We start from the raw sequence: 20566 nt of genomic DNA, 5'->3' as shown, positions 1-20566 counted from the left end.
GAAAAGATGGACTGCGCACAGGTAACACAATCCCCTATAGCTAGTTCAGAAATTGGTCTGTTTGCATAACTATGGGCTACTTGATTTTTGAATGACCTGGTGTCATCAATGAAATGCTTCAAGCTGTCAACTTTTTTATTCCTTTCAGGCTTGTTCCTTGATGTGGTCTTTGGATTTATTACAGCAGTTGCTCCAAACTATGAAGTCTTTGCAGTTACACGACTTCTTGTTGGACTTGTGAATGGTGGGATGTCCCTGGTGGCTTTTGTACTTACACAGGAATTTGTGGGAAAATCCTATTGGGCTTTGACAGGTAGGTAGCCTTGTAGCAAGATCGATATCTTCATCATTTTGCTTCTTATTATCTTCCTTTTCATGCTATACTTAACTAGCAGGGGAGAGACCAGGATCATTATTCATCAGCTCCAGGATTAGGCAAGTTGTTTGTTCTGGTTCATTTCAGTCTTACACTCCTATCTCTCTGATGCTTTACCTTTAGTTTCATTTTTTTTTCCTTGGCTGGTGTGCAGACTGATATTGTACCTGTAGCTATTAACATGAAGTGATTTGCAATGCTGCAGTTGGACACTCTGAATAATTTTTTTTGTTAACCATGTAGAGAGCAGTAAGTGAGGACTGCAGATGCTGGAGATCAGAGCTGAAAATGTGATGCTGGAAAAGCGCAGCAGGTCAGGCAACATCCAAGGAACAGGAGAATCGACGTTTCGGGCATAAGCCCTTCTTCAGATTCCTGAAGAAGGGCTTATGCCCGAAACGTCGATTCTCCTGTTCCTTGGATGCTGCCTGACCTGCGCTTTCCAGCAACACATTTTCAGCATGTAGAGAGCAGTGTCCCTTTAATCTTCCTTATTTCTGCACTTGATGGTGAGAGGGACTGTGGGATGCAGACCATTCCATTTCATTCCTGATGAAGGGCTTTTGCCTGCTCCTCTGATGCTGCCTGACCTGCTGTGCTTTTCCAGCACCACTCTAATCTAGATTGTGGGATGTAGGTTAGATGGATCATTATATACCTATGTTATCTCATATATAGTAAGGCCATGTCATAAAACTGTAAACAAGATTGTATTCAATATAGAATGTTCTAAACTGTCTTTATTTCTAAAAATGGGCATTCCTGAGGCTATAATAGCTGTCAAGTGTCAGGGGACCTTTGGACTTTTTGCAAAGCTGTTGATTGAATGACTGTGGATGGTCATAGCATCACTGAATCCTGCACTGATCCTGATTTACAACTTTGGCTTTTGAATTAACCTAGACCACACTACAGTATTCAAAGATTTTCTTCACTGGGACTGGAATGCATATTTTTCCCAAGATCCAAGCACTAAATTTTGAATTATTCTTTTCTTTTTCACTTGTAAAGCCAAATTATCGTCTGGTGAATGTGTGAGAATGCTGAGTAAGTGATATACAATCATCCTTTTAGGATGAAGGCTTGAATAAATAATCTTTTCTATTTAAATACACAAAAGCTTGCTGCTGATACCAGTAAAGAACCAATTGCTACATGTTTTTTTTAAAGCAGTACATAAGCGTCATAATGCACTTCCTGAGTGTGGTAGAGGCAGGTTTGATCTCTGTTTTCACAAGGAAATTGGACATACACTCGAAGAGAGTAAATATTTTAAGGGTAAGGGGAAAGAATAGAGTAGTGGGATTAGCTGAGTTGTTCTTGCACAGAACATGTCGAGGTGATTGACACCAGTTAATGTGCAGTACCTTTCTCTAATTCTTTGATTTATTGTATTTTATTTCTTTTAATTTAGGATCGCTCACCAATTTAGTGTTTGCAGTTGGAATTGTTGCTTTCTCTGTTATTGGCTATTACATCAGGAATTGGCGTACTCTTGCTGCTGTAGCCAATTGTCCTGGAGTGCTGTTTTTCCTTCTTTTCATGTAAGTTCGTTCTTAAATTCCTAAGAAATCTAATGGATGTTGCTTATAGTGCAGAATGTTTTTTTTATTCATTCACAGGATAAGGACATCTCTGCCTGGGCCAGCATTTATTGCCCGTCCCTAATTGCCCATAGGGCAGTTAAGAGTCCACCACATGATCATGAATAAATTGGATACAAGCACAATTGGAGTAAATTTAATTATAATGACAAATATACGTGCACTGTTCAGCTTAAACTCCTTTTTAATTGTGACATTTCTCACCTTGAGTTCTTGAGGAAATTATTAATGTTATCCTTGTTGAGCTTGTGCTGGTTTCAGTTGAAATAATTGTTTCATGCTTTACAAACCTTTGTATTAATAGGGCATAGTCATTGAGAGGTTTACCCACAGTATTAGATGTCAGAGCCAACATTGATAATAAAAGCAGATGTGGAGATTTGTAGTGTGTACTTTAGGACTACTAGATTTCACAATATTTCCTAACTTTAGTCAGCTCTTGTAAGATTGGGTCTGAAACACATTTGTGAATGTGATGAGAAAACAGTGATGAACTGTATGTGAGCAGAATTGTGGTAGAAAAGGCCAGAATACTGAATACTTGCTTTGAGGTTGACACCATCTGTAACCCTAACTCAGTTGGCTCGTTGAGTTCCTCCCTTCATCTTCCCGCAACAGGAATTAGCACCTTTGAGGATATTCGGAGGTTGGGAATTATTCAAAGATAAATGAGGCAATAAGAAAAGAGTTAAGATAAAGAAAGATGAGAGGAAACATCAAGCAAAAAATGCAAGTGAAATATTTCATGAAAATTGAAGTAGTAGATAATTTTGAAAAATGAGTTATGCCATTTGAGAATAGACAATAACAAATCTGTACATGATTACAATGTGACACTAGCACTTGCTAAGTGCTACTTGTAGAGAGGAGAAAGTGAGGACTGCAGATGCTGGAGATCAGAGTCAGAAAGTGTGGTGCTGGAAAAGCACAGCAGCTCAGGCAGCATCTGAGAAGCAGGAGATTCCTGATGAAGAGCTTATGCTCGAAACATCAACTCTTCTCCTCAAACGCTGCCTGACTGCTTTTCCAGCACCACCACTTTTGACCCTGCTACTTGTAGAGAGTTTAGTTCTTCCTGCATGTTTCACCATTCAGTTCGGCCATGGTCGACTTTCTTAAGTTAAATAAAATTCAGGCCATTTGGTCCAACTGCATGGATGTAATGGCACTAGAGGGAGTAGAGAGTAGGTTCACCAAGATTTTGCCTGGGATGGAGAAATTGAGAATAAAGGGGACTAGACAGGCTGAGATTGTTTTCTTTAGAGCAGAGAAGACTAAGGGGGCATAAGATTATGAGGAATATGGACAGGGTGAAGGGACAGTGGCTGTTTACTTTGGTTGAAGGGTCAATCACAAGAGGGCATAGTTTTAGGATAAGGGGCAGGGGATTCAGAAGGGATTTGGGGAAAAAATGGTGGGAATCTGGAATACACTGCCTAAGAAGGTAGTGGAGGCCTGAAACCTTACAACCTTAAAAGAAAATTTGGATGAATACTTCAAATATCACAACATTCATGGATATGAGACAAGTGCAGGAAACTGGGATTAGTGCACTTCGAGTGGTAATGTCTCTGCAAACCTCAATAGGCCGAAGGGCCTTTTCTCAGCTTTATGAATCTAGTCTGTGTTAGTGGTGATATTCTGTATGATCTTTATCTTCACTTCCTTGTGAATAAATGTCCCTTGGCATAATCCCTGAGCAGCTTGCTCTAATTTAAGGTTATGCATTCTTTTTCTGAACCTTAGCAGAGGAAATAGTTTCTCCTTAGCCTGTCAAATTCCTTAATTAGTTAATTAACACCCCAAACAGATAAGTCCTTCATTTTCTATAATCAAGGGAATGCAAGTTTGGTCAACGCAACCTGCCTGTATAATTTAATCCCAGTAACTCACTTAGAATCTGTGGTCACTCATAATGTGAGTTATTTACAATTGCTAGAAACACATTCACAGGCAATTCATTCTGTTCAGACTCTAAATATGTTCAAGCCTAGCACCATTTTTAAATTACCAGAGAGCTTGGAGAGTCTTTAGTTCCCATTGCTTTCATCATAGTGACACCATGACCAATGGGAGTCGACATTCCAACCAATTTTCTCCTTTTCTCCTGTAGTATAAGTTGTTTTGATGGTTTGAAAATTGTCTTTCTTTCCTTAGTCCTGATGAGTGCAATACAAAATGTTTTGGCAATATGTCTCTTCCTGCAGCAATAATCATATTCTGTAGTAGCAAGTGACTGTTGTTCATACCTTTGTCATTTGTAAATGAGAGTAAAAATTTCCAGGCTTTTCTTTTGGCTGTTGATGCTGACAGCAATGCAATTCATTTCCTATTTGCTTATTTCTGTCTCATTTTACACTTTTCGCTTTTTGTTGCAAGAGTTTTTACCTCAGCCAAAAAAAGCTCCAGTGAAGAAAATTGTCAAATGCCTTTTGAAAGTCAAAATACCTGATGGTCCATAATTTTGATACATTCTCAATTAAGTATATGTAACTTGGCAAGCAGTTAACCCATTTTGGATGTATCCTTGCTGCATGGAGGTTGAAGCGCTTAATTTATAAAAAATTTGTTATGTTCCATAACATACATAGATGTCAAATTAACAGACCTTTTAATTCCCAAGTTCCTGTTCAGAACTTGTATTAAAAGTATGAATAGTGTTTGGTCGTCTTTAAATATATATTTAATGAGTTGTGACGTATTACTGAGAACTCCTCAAGCCTATCGCAACATTCATTTAGTTCATGGCTGACCTGTACCTTTGTTTACCCTCTTCGGATCCATTATCCTTAATTCCCTTACCTAACAAAGTCCGTCTATCTCAATGTTGAAATTTTGAACCAGTTTCAACTAGATTTTCCATTAGTTTCTCAACCTGGGGGTGTTAATAAAGGAGATTTGGCCAGCAGCAAGTAGCTGGTTTGCGAGGTAGTGTTGACAATCAGCAAGATATTCTCCCTGCCAACAGCTTTGTGATTGGCTCCCATTTAGCTGGTGTGAATGATCAGTCAGAAGCCATCTCCCCTCCAGGTAGGAAAGAGCTGTCCTTTCTCGGCTGTAAAAAAACTCCTCAAGCCTGAAGAAGGCAAATTTATTTTCCATCTTCAGCTGCTATAAACTGAGGCCTTTAACATATAAGACAAAGCTTTCATAGCCGTGAGCCAGTCGCCTTGTGCCTCTTGCAACTAAGTGAAAGGGCCTGGTGAAGGATGATGGAAGAACAGCAGGTCCTGACAAGTCAAAAGTATAATTTCAGTGAACCCTATGTAGAGGGATCAATTGCTTTCCCAGTTTTTCACATCTCCCATTACACCCATGTTTCTTTCAATGTATCTGTGTGTGTGTGTGTGTGTGTGTGTGTGTGTGTGTGTGTGTGTGTGTGGAGGGGCTGCTTTATAAAGGGATCATTTGAGTTATGATGTCACCAGTTCATAATTGTTTATGGGCAGCTAGGATCTAATATTTGTAATCTAATATTTGTATTTATTGTAATTATGTAATTATTGAAATGGTAATTATTTTAAGAAAACATTATCTGTGCTTTCTGTCAATCTGGGTTGAAAAGGACAAGGAAATTGGGGAATTTTATGAACTTTGATACAATCTTTAACTTTTTTTCTTTAACAAGAACAGTTGGGGCTTGGCTTCCAGCACATTACCCTAGGGAGGTGTCACAGTCCTGATGTCACCCCTGAATAGCCAAGCTCTAATTTTAAAATCACACTGCATTGTTACAGGACTCCATTGTTAAGTGGAAAAAAAATATTGAGACCAAGGGAGTGGGCGCAGCTCTCAATGAATGCTTTGCCTTTATTTTCACAAAGATTGTGAGGAACACTAGGTGGCGCACTTACTGCATCACCACAGAAGCAGTGTCAGTCCCACAACATGAGAGATGCTGATAATTGTCTTTCTAAGTCATTTTGTCAATTGCAATTTGACAGTTTGCACCTAAATTAAGTTTTAGGTGCAAACTGAAGACTGTTAGAAGGGAGTAAAAGAAAACAGAATTATGTTAGGATTGATTATTTCTCAAATGAATCTGAAATATGTTGACAAATTGTTTTTTAATAGAATGTTTTGAAGATGTTGTCAAAAAGACTTTGAGAAGCATCAGAATGTATGGGCCTACTCCATCTTGCAATATTTATTAATGTGTACTGCTTTCTATAAGATTATTCTTTCATTGCTGGTCTATCCTGGGAGGCTCCTGTTCACTCTTAATGGTTCTTGTACCTGCCAGAAGGGCCTTCATTAAGCACATTTTTCACTATTTTGAATGATAAGTACATTTAAAAGTTGCTTTATGTTGGTGCTCAAAACAGTGACTCGCATTAAGAGCGCCATCAAGTGAGTTAGTTAATCTGTTGAAGAACTGGGATTTTCAGAACACCGTTGCTCCTGCTTGACAACTGAAAGGACATTTGGGTCAGTTGTGTATATGTTCAGCTCCTGCAGTGTGGGCTGAGTGTACGTTTACAGCTGCTCCTGATGCCTTTTTGGTTTGCAGCAGGAGTTGGAATGTTTCACAAAAGGAATGGGTGAAGTAGACATTGCAGCTGAGGAGAAGGATTGTGAAATCTTGGCTAGTGTAAACAGAGTGACAATTTGGCATCCTCAGAAGTGAATATGTAACCAGGCCTAGATGAAATATATCTGCAAATGCAAAGGGGAGAAATAAAGGAGATGCTGACTGTCATTTTCCAATCCTCTCTGGCTGCAGGCATAGCCCTGGAGGACTACTAATATGGGACAGTAATTTAAAATGGGAAGAAGGGATAGCCTGAGTAATTGTAGGTCAGTCAGCCTTACCTTGGCAATGGAAACAAAGGTATTGGAAAATATTTTGACTGTATGAATCGCCATTTAGAAAGGCATGGATAAATTGAACATCAGCCCGGATTTATTAAGGTAAGAGTATGTTTGACCACCTTGATTGAATTATTTGATCAATGATGGAAGCATGTTTAATGTGATGTTCATGGATTTTTAATAGGGCTCTTGGCAAAGCCCCACATAGAACACTGATCAGAAAAAAAACAGCTCATTGAATCCAAAGAAAGTGGCAAGTTGGATTGAAATAAACACTAAAATGCTGGAGAAACTCTGCAGGTCTGACAGTGTCTGTGGAGAGAGAGTTAAAAATTGTACAACACCAGGCTATAGTCCAATAGGTTTATTTGGAAGCACTAGCTTTCGGAGCACCGCTCCTTCTTCAGGTGGTTATAGAGATTAAGATCGTGATTACACAATTTATAGCCAAAGGAGTCCAGTGTCATGGAGATGTGATACATTAAACAATTTTAGATTAAATCTTCCATCTTTTAGAATGGGATATGCTGGCTTCTGTTATTTGATATGTAACACCATTACACGTGGGGAGACCTCCCACCATGTACGCAGTGAGTTCCAATGTGACTCGGCCAATGTGGTCTATCTCATATGCTGCAGGCAAGGATCACCTGAGGCATGGTACATTGGCGAAATCGTACTACGCGTACGGATGAATGGACCACACAACAATCACCAGGCAGTAGTGTTCCAGGGCATTCAGCCTCTAACCTTCGGGTGACCATCCTCCAAGGCTGACTTTAGGACAGGCAACAACGCAGAGTAGCTGAGCAGAGGTTGATAGCAAAGTTCGGTACCCATGGGAATGGCCTCAGCTGGGACCTTGGGCTCATGTCACATTACAGGTGACCCCACTGCATTATTTTCTCTCTCCCACTCTCCCACTCTCACACACACCCATGCAAACTCTCTCTCTCTTAAGCACACACACCCCTTGTACTCACACCCAGACACACACCCTCTCACAGACGCACAGCCTGTCACACACTCTCACTCACTCAACCAAGCTTACACACACACTTTATCATGTCCGTGCACACTCACTCTGCCACTTCTACACGTGCACACATATAAGTTTATGGGGTGAATTTATTGTTGCAGAATTACATTTTATTTTGCTCAAAAACTGCATGAATTCATGTAAAACTCTGTAAAGCTATGCCGAGTGTTTGTCAGTCTGACTCAACATTGGCACACAGACAGACTACACACCTAATGCTAGAAAAGCTGAGCTATCTTGGGAATGTAATTTAAAAGACATTCTGGGATTTATATATCAAAGGACTGAAACCAGCATATCCCATTGTAAAAGATGAAAGATTTAATCTAAGATTATTTACTGGATAGGTTTGCTTGCTGAGCTGGAAGGTTTGTTTTCAGATGTTTCATTATCATATTAGGTAACATCATCAGTGAGCCTCTGGATGAAGCACTGGTGGTATGGCCCGCTTTCTATTTGTGTTTAGGTTTTCTTGGGTTGGTGATGTCATTTCCCGTTCTTTTTCTCAAGGGGAGATAAATGGGTTCCAAGTCACTGTGTTTGTTGACAGAGTTCCGATTGGAATGCCAAGCTTCTAGGAACTCGTGCATGTCTCTATTTGGCTTGTTCAAGGATGGATGTGTTATACCAGTCAAAGTTGTCCTTCCTCATTTGTATTTAAGGATACTAGTGAGACAGGGTAGTGTCTTTTTGTGGCTAGTTAATGTTCATGTATCCTGGTGGCTAGTTTTCTGCCTGTTTGCCCAATGTAGTGTTTGTTACAGTTCTTGCACGGTATTTTGCAAATGACGTTCGTTTTGCTTGTTGTCTTTCACGTTCATTAGCTGCTGTTTTATTATGTTGGTGTGTTTGTGGGCTACATGATACCAAGGGGTCGGAGTAGTCTGGCAGTCGTTTCCGAGATGTCTTTGGTTAGGGTTTCTGGACGTGTTTTATCTGCTTGTTTGGGTTTGTTGCTGAGAAATTCGCGGACTGTGTTCATTGGGTACCTGTTCTTTTTGAATACACGGTTTAGGTGATTATCCTCTGCTCTTCACAGTTCCTCTGTGCTGCAGTGTGTGGTGGCTCATTGGAATAATGTTCTGATGCAGCTTCGTTTGTGGGTGTTGGGATGATTGCTTCTGTATTTCAATATTTGGTCCATATGTGGTGTTTTTCTGTAGACGCTGGTTTGAATTTCCCCGTTGGCTGTTCGCTCTACTGTGACATCTAGGAATGGCAGTTTGTTGTTGTTTTCCTCCTCTTTAGTGAATTTTATGCCAGTAATGGTATTATTGATGGTCTTAAATGTTTCCTCTAATTTGTTTAGTTTGGTGATGACAAAGGTGTCATCCACATGGCGGACCAAAAGTTTGGATTGGCTGGCTGGCAGAGCTATTTGTTCGAGTCTCTGCATTACTATATCTGCTACGAACCGAGCTATTGGAGATCCCATGGGTGTTCTGTTAGTTTGTCTGTAAGTTTTATTGTTGAAGTTGAAGTGGGTGGTAAGGCATAGGTCCACTAGTTTGGCAATATTGTCCTTGCTGATGAAGTTGGTGGTGTTTGGTGTATGTGTTATTGGTTCTTCTAATAATGTAGTCAGTGTTTCCTTTGCCAGGTTGATGTTGATGGATGTGAACAAGGCTGTTACATCAAAGGAAACCATTATTTCATCCTCTTTTATCTTGGTGTCTTTGGTCTTCAGAAATTCTTGGGTGGAGTGGATGAAGTGGTATGAGTCTTCTAGTAAGTGTTTTAAGTCTTTGGTGTAGCTCCGTGACCAGTCTATAAGTTGGTGTTTGAGGTAGCGAGACTATGGGTCTGGAGGGAGCTCCTGGTTTGTGCATTTTGGATAATCTGTAGAAGCATTGTGTGTTGGATCTGTCTGGTTTCATTTTTTGGAAATCAGTTATTTATTTCTTCAGATTTCTGAAATTTTTTGAGTAGAGCTGTGATTCGGTTCTCTAGTTGTGGGGTTGAGTCTATTGCCACTTGTTGGTAAGTGTTGGTATCTGCAAGTAGTAGTGTGTTTGCTTTCTCAGTGCAGTCTCTGATTCAAAATGACTGTCAATTGCCGTTTGTCTGCAGGTAGGATAACAATGTTTTTATCGTTCTAGTGCTTTCCTTTCTTGTGTACTGAGTGTGTTTCCTTCCTTTTTCCTGCTTCATGGTGGTGCGACTGTCTGTCTGATGGTTTGCTGGGTTTATTTTGTGAGCTGGTTGTCTTTCAGTGTGGGGAACAGCCAGTGATCTGGGAACTTCAAACCAGCGTCTTCAGGAAAACAACAGACACTGACCAAATGCCAAACTACAAAAGCAATCATCCCAACACCCACAAACATTATTGCAATGAGCCATAACACACACTGCAGCACAGAGAAACGCCGAAGAGCAGAGGAAAATCACCTATACAATCTATTCATAAAGAATGGGCAGCCAATGAACACAGTCCACCGATTTCTCAGCAACGAACCCAAACAAGCAGACAAAACACGTCCAGAAACCCTAAACACACACTCCTACATTATTTACAAACTACCTTATAAGAACTGTAACAAACATTGGACGAACAGACAGAAAACTAGCCACAAAAAGACATGACCCACTCTCACTCGTATCCTTACATACAGATGAGGAGGGACTCCACTTTGACCAGGTCAACACATCCATCCTAGGACAAGCCAAACAGAGACATGCATGAGAATTCCTAGAAGTATGGCATTCCAACTGGAATTCTGTCAGCACACAACTTGACTTGGATCCCATTTACCACCCCTTGAGAAGAAGAATTGGAAATGATGTCACAGCAGGAAATGACATCACCAACCCCAGGAAACCTAAACACACAACTAGAAAGTGGGCCAAACCACCAGTGCTTCATCCGGAGTCTCATTGATGATATTGCCTAGTATGGTGACGAAATGCCTGAAAATGAACCTTCCAGCTTAGCGAGCTAACCTACATCCAGAACCTCAACCTGAGATACAGATCTTTTCAAAACTTGCTAAGATTGTTTACTGTATCACATCTCCGTGACACTGGACTCCTTTGATTATAAATTTGGTGATCATGATCTTATTCTCCACAACCACCTGATTAAGGAACGGCACTCCAAAAGCTAATGCTTCCAAATAAACCTGTCAGACTATAACCTGGTGATGTGCGATTTTTAACTTTGTCCACCCCAGTCCAACACTGGCACCTCTAAGTTGTGAAGAGAGAGAGAGACAGTTAACGGTTTGAGTCTAATGAATTATCTTCAGAATTGAACTTCTCTGTCAGACTCAAAGTGTAAAGTGTTAACTTTGTTTCATATTTTCAGCACCTGCAGCATTTTGCTTTTTAAAACAAGTTGGATTTGGAATTGGCTTAGTCGCTGATTGTATTACAGAATAGTTATTTAGACTTAGGTGCAGGCCATATTGCTAAGAAGTTTTCAGTTGATGGTTAAGTTGACTCTGGCTGAGAGTGAACAAAACTGCAAAGTGCAGGTAGATTGCAGTGGACCGGTATTTTGCACAGAAAAGTGGCAAATGGAATTTGATAGTCATAGACATAGAGTCATAGTCATAGAGATGTACAGCATGGAAACAGACCCTTCAGTCCAACCCGTCCATGCCAACCAGATATCCTAACCCAATCTAGTTCCACCTACCAGCACTCGGCCCATATCCCTCCAAACCCTTCCTATTCATATACCCATCCAAATGCCTCTTAAATGTTGCAATTGTACCAGCCTCCACCACATCCTGTGGCAGCTCATTCCATACCTGTACAACCCTCTGCGTGAGGTCTCTTTTACATCTTTCCCCTCACCCTAAACCTATGCCCTCTGGTTCTGGACTCCCCAACCCCAGGGAAAAGACTTTGTCTATTTATCCTATCCATGCCCCTCATAATTTTGTAAACCTCCATAAGGTCACCACTCGGCCTCCGACGCTCCAGGGAAAACAGCCCCAGCCTGTAAGGCCTCTCCCTGTAGCTCAGATCTGTAAATCTTTTCTGAACACTTTCAAATTTCGCAACATCTTTCCGATAGGAAGGAGACCAGAATTGCATACAATATTCCAACAGTGGCCCAGCCAATGTCCTGTACAGCCACAACATGACCTCCCAATTCCTGTACTCAATACTCTGACCAATAAAGGAAAGCCAGCACCTCGCATTTATCTGAATTAAACTCCATCTGTCACTTCTCAGCCCATTGGCCTATCTGGTCCAGATCCTGTTGTAATCTGAGGTAACCCTCTTCGCTGTCCACTATACCTCCAATTTTGGTGTCATCTGCAAACTTACTAACTGTACCTCTTATGCTCGCATCCAAATCATTTACCTAGATGACAAAAAGTAGAGGGCCCAGCACCGATCCTTGTGGCACTCCACTGGTCACAGGCCTCCAGTGTGAAAAACAACCCTCCCACCACCATCCTCTGTCTTCTGCCTTTGAGCCAGTTCTGTATCCAAATGGCTAGTTCTCCCTGTATTCCATGAGATCTAACCTTGCTGATCAGTCTCCCCGGGGAACCTTGTCGAACGCCTTACTGAAGTCCATACAATCACATCTACTGCTCTGCCCTCATCAATCTTCTTTGTTACTTCTTCAAAAAACTCAATCAAGTTTGTGAGACATGATTTCCCACGCACAAAGCCATGTTGATTATCCCAAATCAGTCCTTGCCTTTCCAAATACATGTACATCTTGTCCCTCAGGATTCTCTCCAACAACTTGCCCACCACCGAGGTCAGCCTCACCTGTCTATAGTTCCCTGGCTTGTCTTTACGGCCCTTCTTAAACAGTGGCACCACGTTTGCCAACCTCCAGTCTTCCGGCATCTCATCTGTGACTATCGATTGTACAAATACCTCAACAAGAGGCCCAACAATCACTTCTCTAGCTTCCCACAGAGTTCTCAGGTACACCTGATCAGGCCCTGGGGATCTGGAAAAGTATGAGCTGTGCATTTGGGGAAGACAAACAAGGCAAAGTAGTTATTAATAAATGGTAGGATATAGAGAAGTGTGGGAGGACAGAGTTACTTCATGGTGCATATCCCTCAGTTGTTGAAGTTGGCTACACAAGGTGGTAAAGAAGGCATAATTGATCATTTTCTTTATTGATCAAATGAGATAGGAGCTTATGCTTTAGCTGTCTAGACCTCTGGTTGAACTGCTGCTAGGTTAATGTGTACAGTTCTGCTCACTGTATCACAGGAAAGATGTGATCACATAGGAGAGGGTACTCAGATTTTAAGAGAATGTTGCCCAGACTGGTTAGTTTTAAGGCATGAGAAAAGTTTGGATAGGGTGGGGTTCATCTCGTTAGAACAGAAGAGGAGAGATTAACTGAAGTATGCACAATAATTGGTTGCCTAGATCAAGTGGATAGGAAGAACTTAATTCTGTTGAGAGAGGCAGAAATGTAAGATCAATCCAGAAGGATTAGGCAGGATTGAGCAGGAGGTTTTTCACCCAGATCTAGTGCCGAGTCTGGAACTTGCATGTCGAATGGTTGCTGGAGGCAGAAACTGCTTGCATTTAAAAAAAAGTAGACAGTTATATACTTCAAGTGTCATAACATATAGGGCTACAGATCTGGAATATGGCATTAAGCCAAATCGTTCATTTTTGACTGGCATATTCATGATTGGTCAAATAGCTACCTCCTGGGCCATCAACATTCTGTATCAATGGATCCTATTGAATTAGTTAATCGTCTTAAACCTCTCAATCAGAATATCACTTAATCTTCTAAGTGTTCTTTATCTGCCCAAATAAAAAATTCCTCATTAGTTGGTAAAACAAAAGTATCTCCATTTACTAAATGCCTGTACTATTGGGACGTCCCAAGGTACTTTGAAATAATGAATTACTTTTGAATAGTGTTTATTGCTATATGATCAAACAAAAGAGACAATTATATTCATTAAGATCTGACAAACAGTAATAAAATAAATATTGAGCTAATTTATTTCTTGATGTTAGTTTAAGGATAAATGTTTGCCTGTGGCATGTTACTTTACAAGGTGACATAATTGTAACACAAATTAAGGAATCCCTTCCAATGTGAGTCGGTTGACTATTCTAAAAGATGTATTGCAAGGATTCAGTGATTCCTGTCGTTCTTCAGTTCCACCCTCTGGTTTTCATTGCTTCTATTTGATGACTGTGCTTTCATTTACCAAAATCCCTAAACCTCACAACTACTTCCTTTAGGATCTTCCATGAGACCGACCTCTTTCATTAACTTTCGATTACCTCCCTTCATATTTCCATACGTGATGTCTCAAAAAATGATAACCTTCATAAGTACCTTGGGATATTTTAACTGGGTTAGAGGTGTCATATGATTGCAAGGTGTTGTTGATTTTATTAAAACAGTGAAGTCGATCATTAGATTACAAATCTTTATAGTAAGCACCACCATCAGCAGCACTCAGGTAAGATATGTTTGGGTAAGAAAAACTGCAATTTGGTGATCTATTTGGAGGATTATTACTTTTAGACTGCTTTATACATCAGGTTCAACGTGATGGTTTTATGATTTGATATTTGCAATTTTCACTTTTTTGATTGTAGAGTAGCAGCTCTAACTGGCAAAAATTTTACTGAATTGAGTTTGTTTCAAAATTCCAATTTGCTGTTACAGCCCAATTCCAGAATCCCCAAGGTGGTTATATTCGCATGGAAAGACTGAGGAAGCAGAGGAGGTGCTACAATATATTGCACAAAGGAATGGGAATGAGAAGATCTTTGTGCAACTAAAACCTTGTGCTGGAACGTTAAAAACTGGTCAGACATCGCATGGAGTGATGGACCTGGTGAAGTATCCGAAATTACGCTGGAGAACTGCCATTTTGATGTATGTGTGGTAAGTGATCAGAAAAAAAGACTTAATGTCGAGATTTGCGGACTCTTTGTGCACTGCGTTGGTCTGAATCATCTGGAAGACCCTTTCAACATGAAAGTACTATGATCTACTGTTCTCAGGAGTATCATTTATCAGCCTGCAGTTCTACCGACTGGCTGACTTAATTTTCTCTTGCAGTGTTATAAAAATAAAGATTGGACTATTTCTTAGTAATCTTCAATCGAATGCAGTGAGATTTCACACTGATAATAGTACTAAATTAATTAACTGGTCTTGTGTCCTGTTTGAAATTTATTGTGTGAAGGACTAGTAAGCAAATTGGACTTTGTAATTTGAAGCTTATTGCAACCATTGGAGGAAATAATGCAGGAACCATTCCCTTCTGCTACAACAGCACTCGCACTCTACCTGTTTCTGATTTCACGTTGTATGTTACCTTTCTATCCTTCTACACTTTTGACTCCCTGTCTTTGGCGCTTTCCTTTCAACATATGAGTAAACAAGGAATGAGAGTTGGCCACTCGGCCCTTCAAGCCTGCTCCTCCATTCAATAAGATCATGGCTGATCTGATTTTCACCTGCATATCCCCAATCATTTCATCCTGACAGTAATCAAGAATCCATCTCCCTCTGGCTTAAAATTATTTAAAGATTCTCTCTTCTGCCTTTTGAGGAAGGGTGTTCCATAGACTCAGCTGTCCGAGGGAAAAAAAATGTTCCCTTATCTCTGTTTTAAATGGGTGACCCCTTATTTTTAACTACAACCCCAAGTTCTAGGTTTTCCCCTCGAACTGGAAACATGTTTTCAACATCCAGTCAGGTCTCCTTAAGATCTTAAATGTTTCGATTCTTCTAAACTTCATAGGATACAGGCCTAGCTGTCCAGCTTTCATTACAAGGCACTCTGCTCTTTCCAGGTATTAGTATAGTAAACTTTTTTTGAACTGCTTCCAATGTATTAACATCCTTCTGTAAGTACAGTGACCTGTACTGGATGCAGTACTCCAGAAGTGGTCTTGCTAATGCCTTCTGGAATATAATCTCCCTACTCTTGCATTCAATTCCCCTTGCAATAAAATGTAACATTCTGTCAGCTTCTCTGATTTACTTGCTGCACCTGCATACTACCCTTCTGTGATTCGTGCACTAAGACACTGAGACCTCTACATCTCAGAGCTCTGCAATCTCTCACCATGTAAATAATACCTTTTTATTCTTTCTGCCAAAATGAACAATTTCCCACATTGTACTCCATTTGCCAGATCTTTGTCCACTCACATAATCCATTTATCCCTTTGTAGGCTCCTAATGCCCTCTTTCACAGCTCCTTTTGTTTCTTACTTTTATGCATCAGCAAATTTAGTTACCATACCTTTGCTTCCTTCATCCAATTGTTGATATAAATTGTGAAGAGTTGAGGTCCTTGTGGTGCCCCACTCATGACGTCCTACCAATCTGTAAGATTAATTTATTCAGATTGGAGTGTTGTACTGAGGCAAGAAGTGATTGCAGAACTGCATTTAAAACAATTTACCAAATGGCTCGTTTGCACTGTCTTCTAATGTGGTTTCCTACTTTGTCAGACTCCTTTGCTTTAAACGTACCACAGACAATGCTCCTTCTCAGGATCTGATCACTCGTCACTCGTATAACTTGCACAGAATCACTCACTCACCTTCAGTATTTTCTCTCCTATATCAGTCTTGTTTTTCACCTCAGTGTTAACAATTCACTCTTGTTTGCTCGCATTATTCTATCTGCCCAAACCCCCCCCCCCGCTGCTGTCGTATAGGCCTTCTTTCACCTTTTATGTTCAGGAAGTTCACACACACATGCACAAAACATTCTCCCCCACCAACTGCCATCTAGACTGTACTCTGGTAGGCTTTATCAAGCCTACCCTGCCATTGGGTAAGATCAACACTGATCAACCAGCAGCGTTCACTGCCTTTACTTTCCCAAGTAATCATGGACTCCCTTGTAGATCACAAACTTTCAACTCAGCCTTGAAACCCCCAGTGAGCTACCCTCAATCGTTATCTACAGCAGACAAGTCCAAGGATTAATGACCCTCTGAGGGAATAGATTCCTTCTAATCTCCTTATTTTTAATTTGTGCCCTCCAGTTATGGATTAGCCCATGAAAGACAACATCCTCTTAATATCTAATTCTGTTAAACCCCCTTAGGGTCTTATGTGTTTTAATAACATTGCCTGTCATTATTTTTTAAACTCCAAAAAGAATAGGAAACCAGCTCAATACTTGCTTATGTCAACCTGTGCATCCCAGGAATCAATCTCATGAATCTTCTGTATAAGTATGTTCCTCTTTTCATAAATAGGCCATATTCTAAGAAAGTGTCCTGCGTTTACTCTATAAACCTGTCTTCAAGCCCACTGCTGACAGTTTGATATATCTAAGTTAAAATTAAAATTGCACCTGTTTATTCCAGCATCATTCTTACATTATTATCTCTACACTATCTTTATTAATAGTCAATGTTTATTAAAAGGGCTGCTCTATCTTGTTTTCCTTGCTTCTTCTCCTTCCAAAATGTCAAATACCCTTTCAATATTCGGTTTCCAGCCTCTGTTATCTTGCAGCTACACCTCTGTTAAAACTAACGTATATTTGTTTATTCCACTTTCTGCTATACCTGTCTTTCACCTCCCCCATTCTCTGCCCCAACCCTTTCCCCAAGCCAGGATCTGAAGAGTCTGTTCTCTGTAGATTAGTTATCTGAAGCCAGCTCTTACCATTTTGATGGATGCTGGCTGGTAGTTACATCTATTATTTACTTTTTTTCTACTTTCAGCCTGGGTTAGAAATGTAGAAGTGTTCATAGGATATAGAACAGTACAGCACAGTACAGCCCTTCAGCCCAGGATGTTAGGCCAAGCATTTATTTTAATCTAAGATCGACCTAACCAATGCACCCCTCAATTTACTGCCATCCGTGTATTTGTCCAGCAGCCACTTAAATGTCCCTAATGTCTCTGACTCTACTACCACTACTGGCAGTGCATTCCACGCACCCATACCAAGAACCGATCTCTGACATCTCCCCTGTACCTTCCTCCAATTACCTTAAAATCATGACCCCTCATGACAGCCATTTCTGCCCTGGCGAAAAGTCTCTGGCTATCTACTCTATCTATGCCTCACATTACTTTGTACACCTCTGTCAAGTCACCTCTCTTCCTTCTTCTCTCCAGTATGAAAAGCCTAAGCTCACTCAACCTCTCTTCATAAGACAGACCCTCCAGTCCAGGCAGCATCCTGGTAAACCTCCTCTGCACCCTCTCGAAAGAATCTACATCCTTCTTATAATAAGAAGAGCAGAATTGGACACAATATTCCAAATGTGGTCTAACCGGTGTTTTATAGAGCTACAGCAAAACCTCGCGGTTCTTAAACTCGATCCCCCTGTTAATGAAAGCCAAAACAGGTAACAACTCTATCAACTTGGGTGGCAACTTTGAGGGATCCATGTACATGGATCCAGAGATCACACTGTTCCTCCACACTGCCAAGAATCCTGTCTTTAACCCTATATTCAGCATTCATATTCGACCTTCCAAAATGAATCATTTCATATTTATCCAGATTGAACTCTATCTGTCATTTCTGACCCCAGCTCTGCATCATGTCAATATCATGTTGGCACCTGCAACAGCCCTCGACACTATCTACAACACCACTGACCTTTGTATCATCGGTAAACTGACTAGCCCACCCTTCCACTACTTCATCCAAACCATTTATAAAAACTACCTAGAGTAGAGGCCCAAGAACAGATCCCTGCAGCACACCACTGGTCAACGACCTCCAGGCGGAATACTTTCCATCCACTACGACTCACTGTTCTTTCGGCCAGTCAATTCTGTATCCAGACAGCCAAATTTCCCTGTACCCCATACCGTCTGACTTTCTGAATGAGCCTACCCTGGGGAACCTTATCAAATGCCTTATTAAAATCCATATACATCACATCCACTGCTTGACCTTCGTCAACATTTCTCATCCCATCTTCAAAGAACTAAATAATGCTTGTGAGGCATGACCTGCCCCTCACAAAGCCATGCTGACTATCTTTAATCAAACTACTTTTTTCCAAATAGTCATAAATCCAATATCTCAGAATCCTTTCCAGTACCTTGCTTACCACAGTATAAGACTGATTGGTTGGTCTGTAGTTCCCAGGAATTTCCGTATTCCCTTTCTTGAACAGAGGAACAACTTTCACCTTCCTCCAATCATCTGATACTGCTCCCGTGGAGAGTGAGGATGCAAAGATCATCATCAGAGGTGCAGCAATCTCATTCCTTGCTTCCAGTAGTAAACTTGGATATATCTGGTCTGGCCCTAAGGACTTGTCTATCTTGAAGCTTCCCAGAATTTCCAGCACATCCACTTCCTTAATATCAATCTGTCACGGTGTTCTCACTATCAACAAGGTTCCTCTGTCTCGTGAATACTGATGCAAAAAACTCATTTAGCGTTTCCCCTATCTCTTCAGTCTCCAGGCACAGGTTTCCTTCACTATCCCTATGGCTGATTATCCCTACCCTCTCTCTGATCATTCTCTTATTCCTCATGTACATGTAGAATGCCTTTGGGTTTTCCCTAATCATTCCTGCCAAGGCTTTTTTGTGCCCCCTCCTGGCTCTCCTCAGTCCATTTTTGAGTTCTTTCCTAGCTATCCTGTAATCCTGTAAAGCTGTGCCAGATCCTTGCTTCCTCAACCTTAAGTAAACTTCTTTCTTCCTTTTGGCGAGAAGATCCTCTGCTCTTGTCATCCAAGGTTCCTTCACCTTACCATTCCTTGTCTATCTCAGTGGGACAAAGTTATTCAATACTTGCAATAGCCTCCACATTTCTGTCGTGCATTTCCTGTAGAACAGTTGTTTCCAACTTATACTCCACAGCTCCTGTCTAATAGCAGCATAATGTCCCCTCCCCTAATTAAATGCCTCCCCATACTGTCTGTTTATATTCCTAACCATGGCTATGGTAAAGGTGAGGCAGTTGTGGTCACTGTCACCGAAATGCTCTCCTACAGAGAGATCTGACACCTGGCCTATCTTGTTGCCTTGCACCAAATCCAATATGGCCTCCCCTCTAGTCGACCTATCTACATATTGAGTCAGGAATCCCTCCTATGCACACCTGACAAAATCAGTTCCGTCCAGACCATCTGCACGAGGGAGGTCCCAATCAATATTGGGGAAGTTGAACTCACCCAAATAACAACTCTGTTATATCTACACCTTTCCAAGATCTGCTGTCCGATCTGTTCTTCCTTGTCTCTGCTGCTTTTTTGACAGGGGTGTGGTTGGGGTTGGTCCATCAGAAACACCCATTAAAGTCACTGTTCATGTTATTGATTAGGAAAAAAAATAATTGGCCTCTGTCTGTTCTTTGAATAGGTATGTTTGCAGCCTTGTTTATTATGGCTTAACTTTGAATGCGGGGGATTTGAAAGGCAATCGCTACCTGAACATTGCTCTGTATGGCCTTGTGGAAGTACCAGCGTTCCCCCTCTGCCTCTATTTCATTGACAAATCCTGGTAAGGATTAAATCCTCATCTAGTCTCTGGATGACTAATTGTGGTCTTAGATATAAGTTGGAGGTGATAAATTGCACACTTTCAACAAATCCTGTACAGTCTTGGCAAATATTTGCTGTTTATCCTCTGATGGGTAAAAGCAAGGCTCAGTAGGCTTGAACTCCTTCTGTTTACTCACTCAACTGAATTTTGACAGGGCGGAATCTGAAAGCTTGGTATAGGTGTACAATCCTTTATCCAAAATGCTTGGGACCAGCTGGTTTTCAGAATTCAGAATTTTTCAAATTTCAGAATAAGCGACAATTTGATGGTGAA

General features: G+C 40.8%; 1 protein-coding gene across 3 annotated transcripts in view; it reads left to right on the top strand.

Annotated features, from left to right (window-relative positions):
* slc22a15 (solute carrier family 22 member 15) overlaps positions 1 to 20566 on the top strand; it is a 79887-nt gene that overhangs the window by 19904 nt on the left and 39417 nt on the right. For all 3 annotated transcript variants that reach the window (XR_006314884.1, XM_043712293.1, XM_043712294.1), the window contains exons 3-6: positions 149 to 313; positions 1791 to 1920; positions 14460 to 14681; positions 20111 to 20251. Coding sequence is in view for 2 of the 3 variants with exons in the window: in XM_043712293.1 (XP_043568228.1) it covers positions 149 to 313; positions 1791 to 1920; positions 14460 to 14681; positions 20111 to 20251 (658 nt within the window). In the remaining variant the exon portion in view is untranslated. The remainder of the gene's footprint in view (positions 1 to 148; positions 314 to 1790; positions 1921 to 14459; positions 14682 to 20110; positions 20252 to 20566) is intronic.

Source organism: Chiloscyllium plagiosum, chromosome 22 (genome assembly GCF_004010195.1).
Source record: "Chiloscyllium plagiosum isolate BGI_BamShark_2017 chromosome 22, ASM401019v2, whole genome shotgun sequence".
NCBI lineage: Eukaryota > Metazoa > Chordata > Chondrichthyes > Orectolobiformes > Hemiscylliidae > Chiloscyllium > Chiloscyllium plagiosum.
This window is presented reverse-complemented; position numbering and strand designations above follow the sequence as displayed.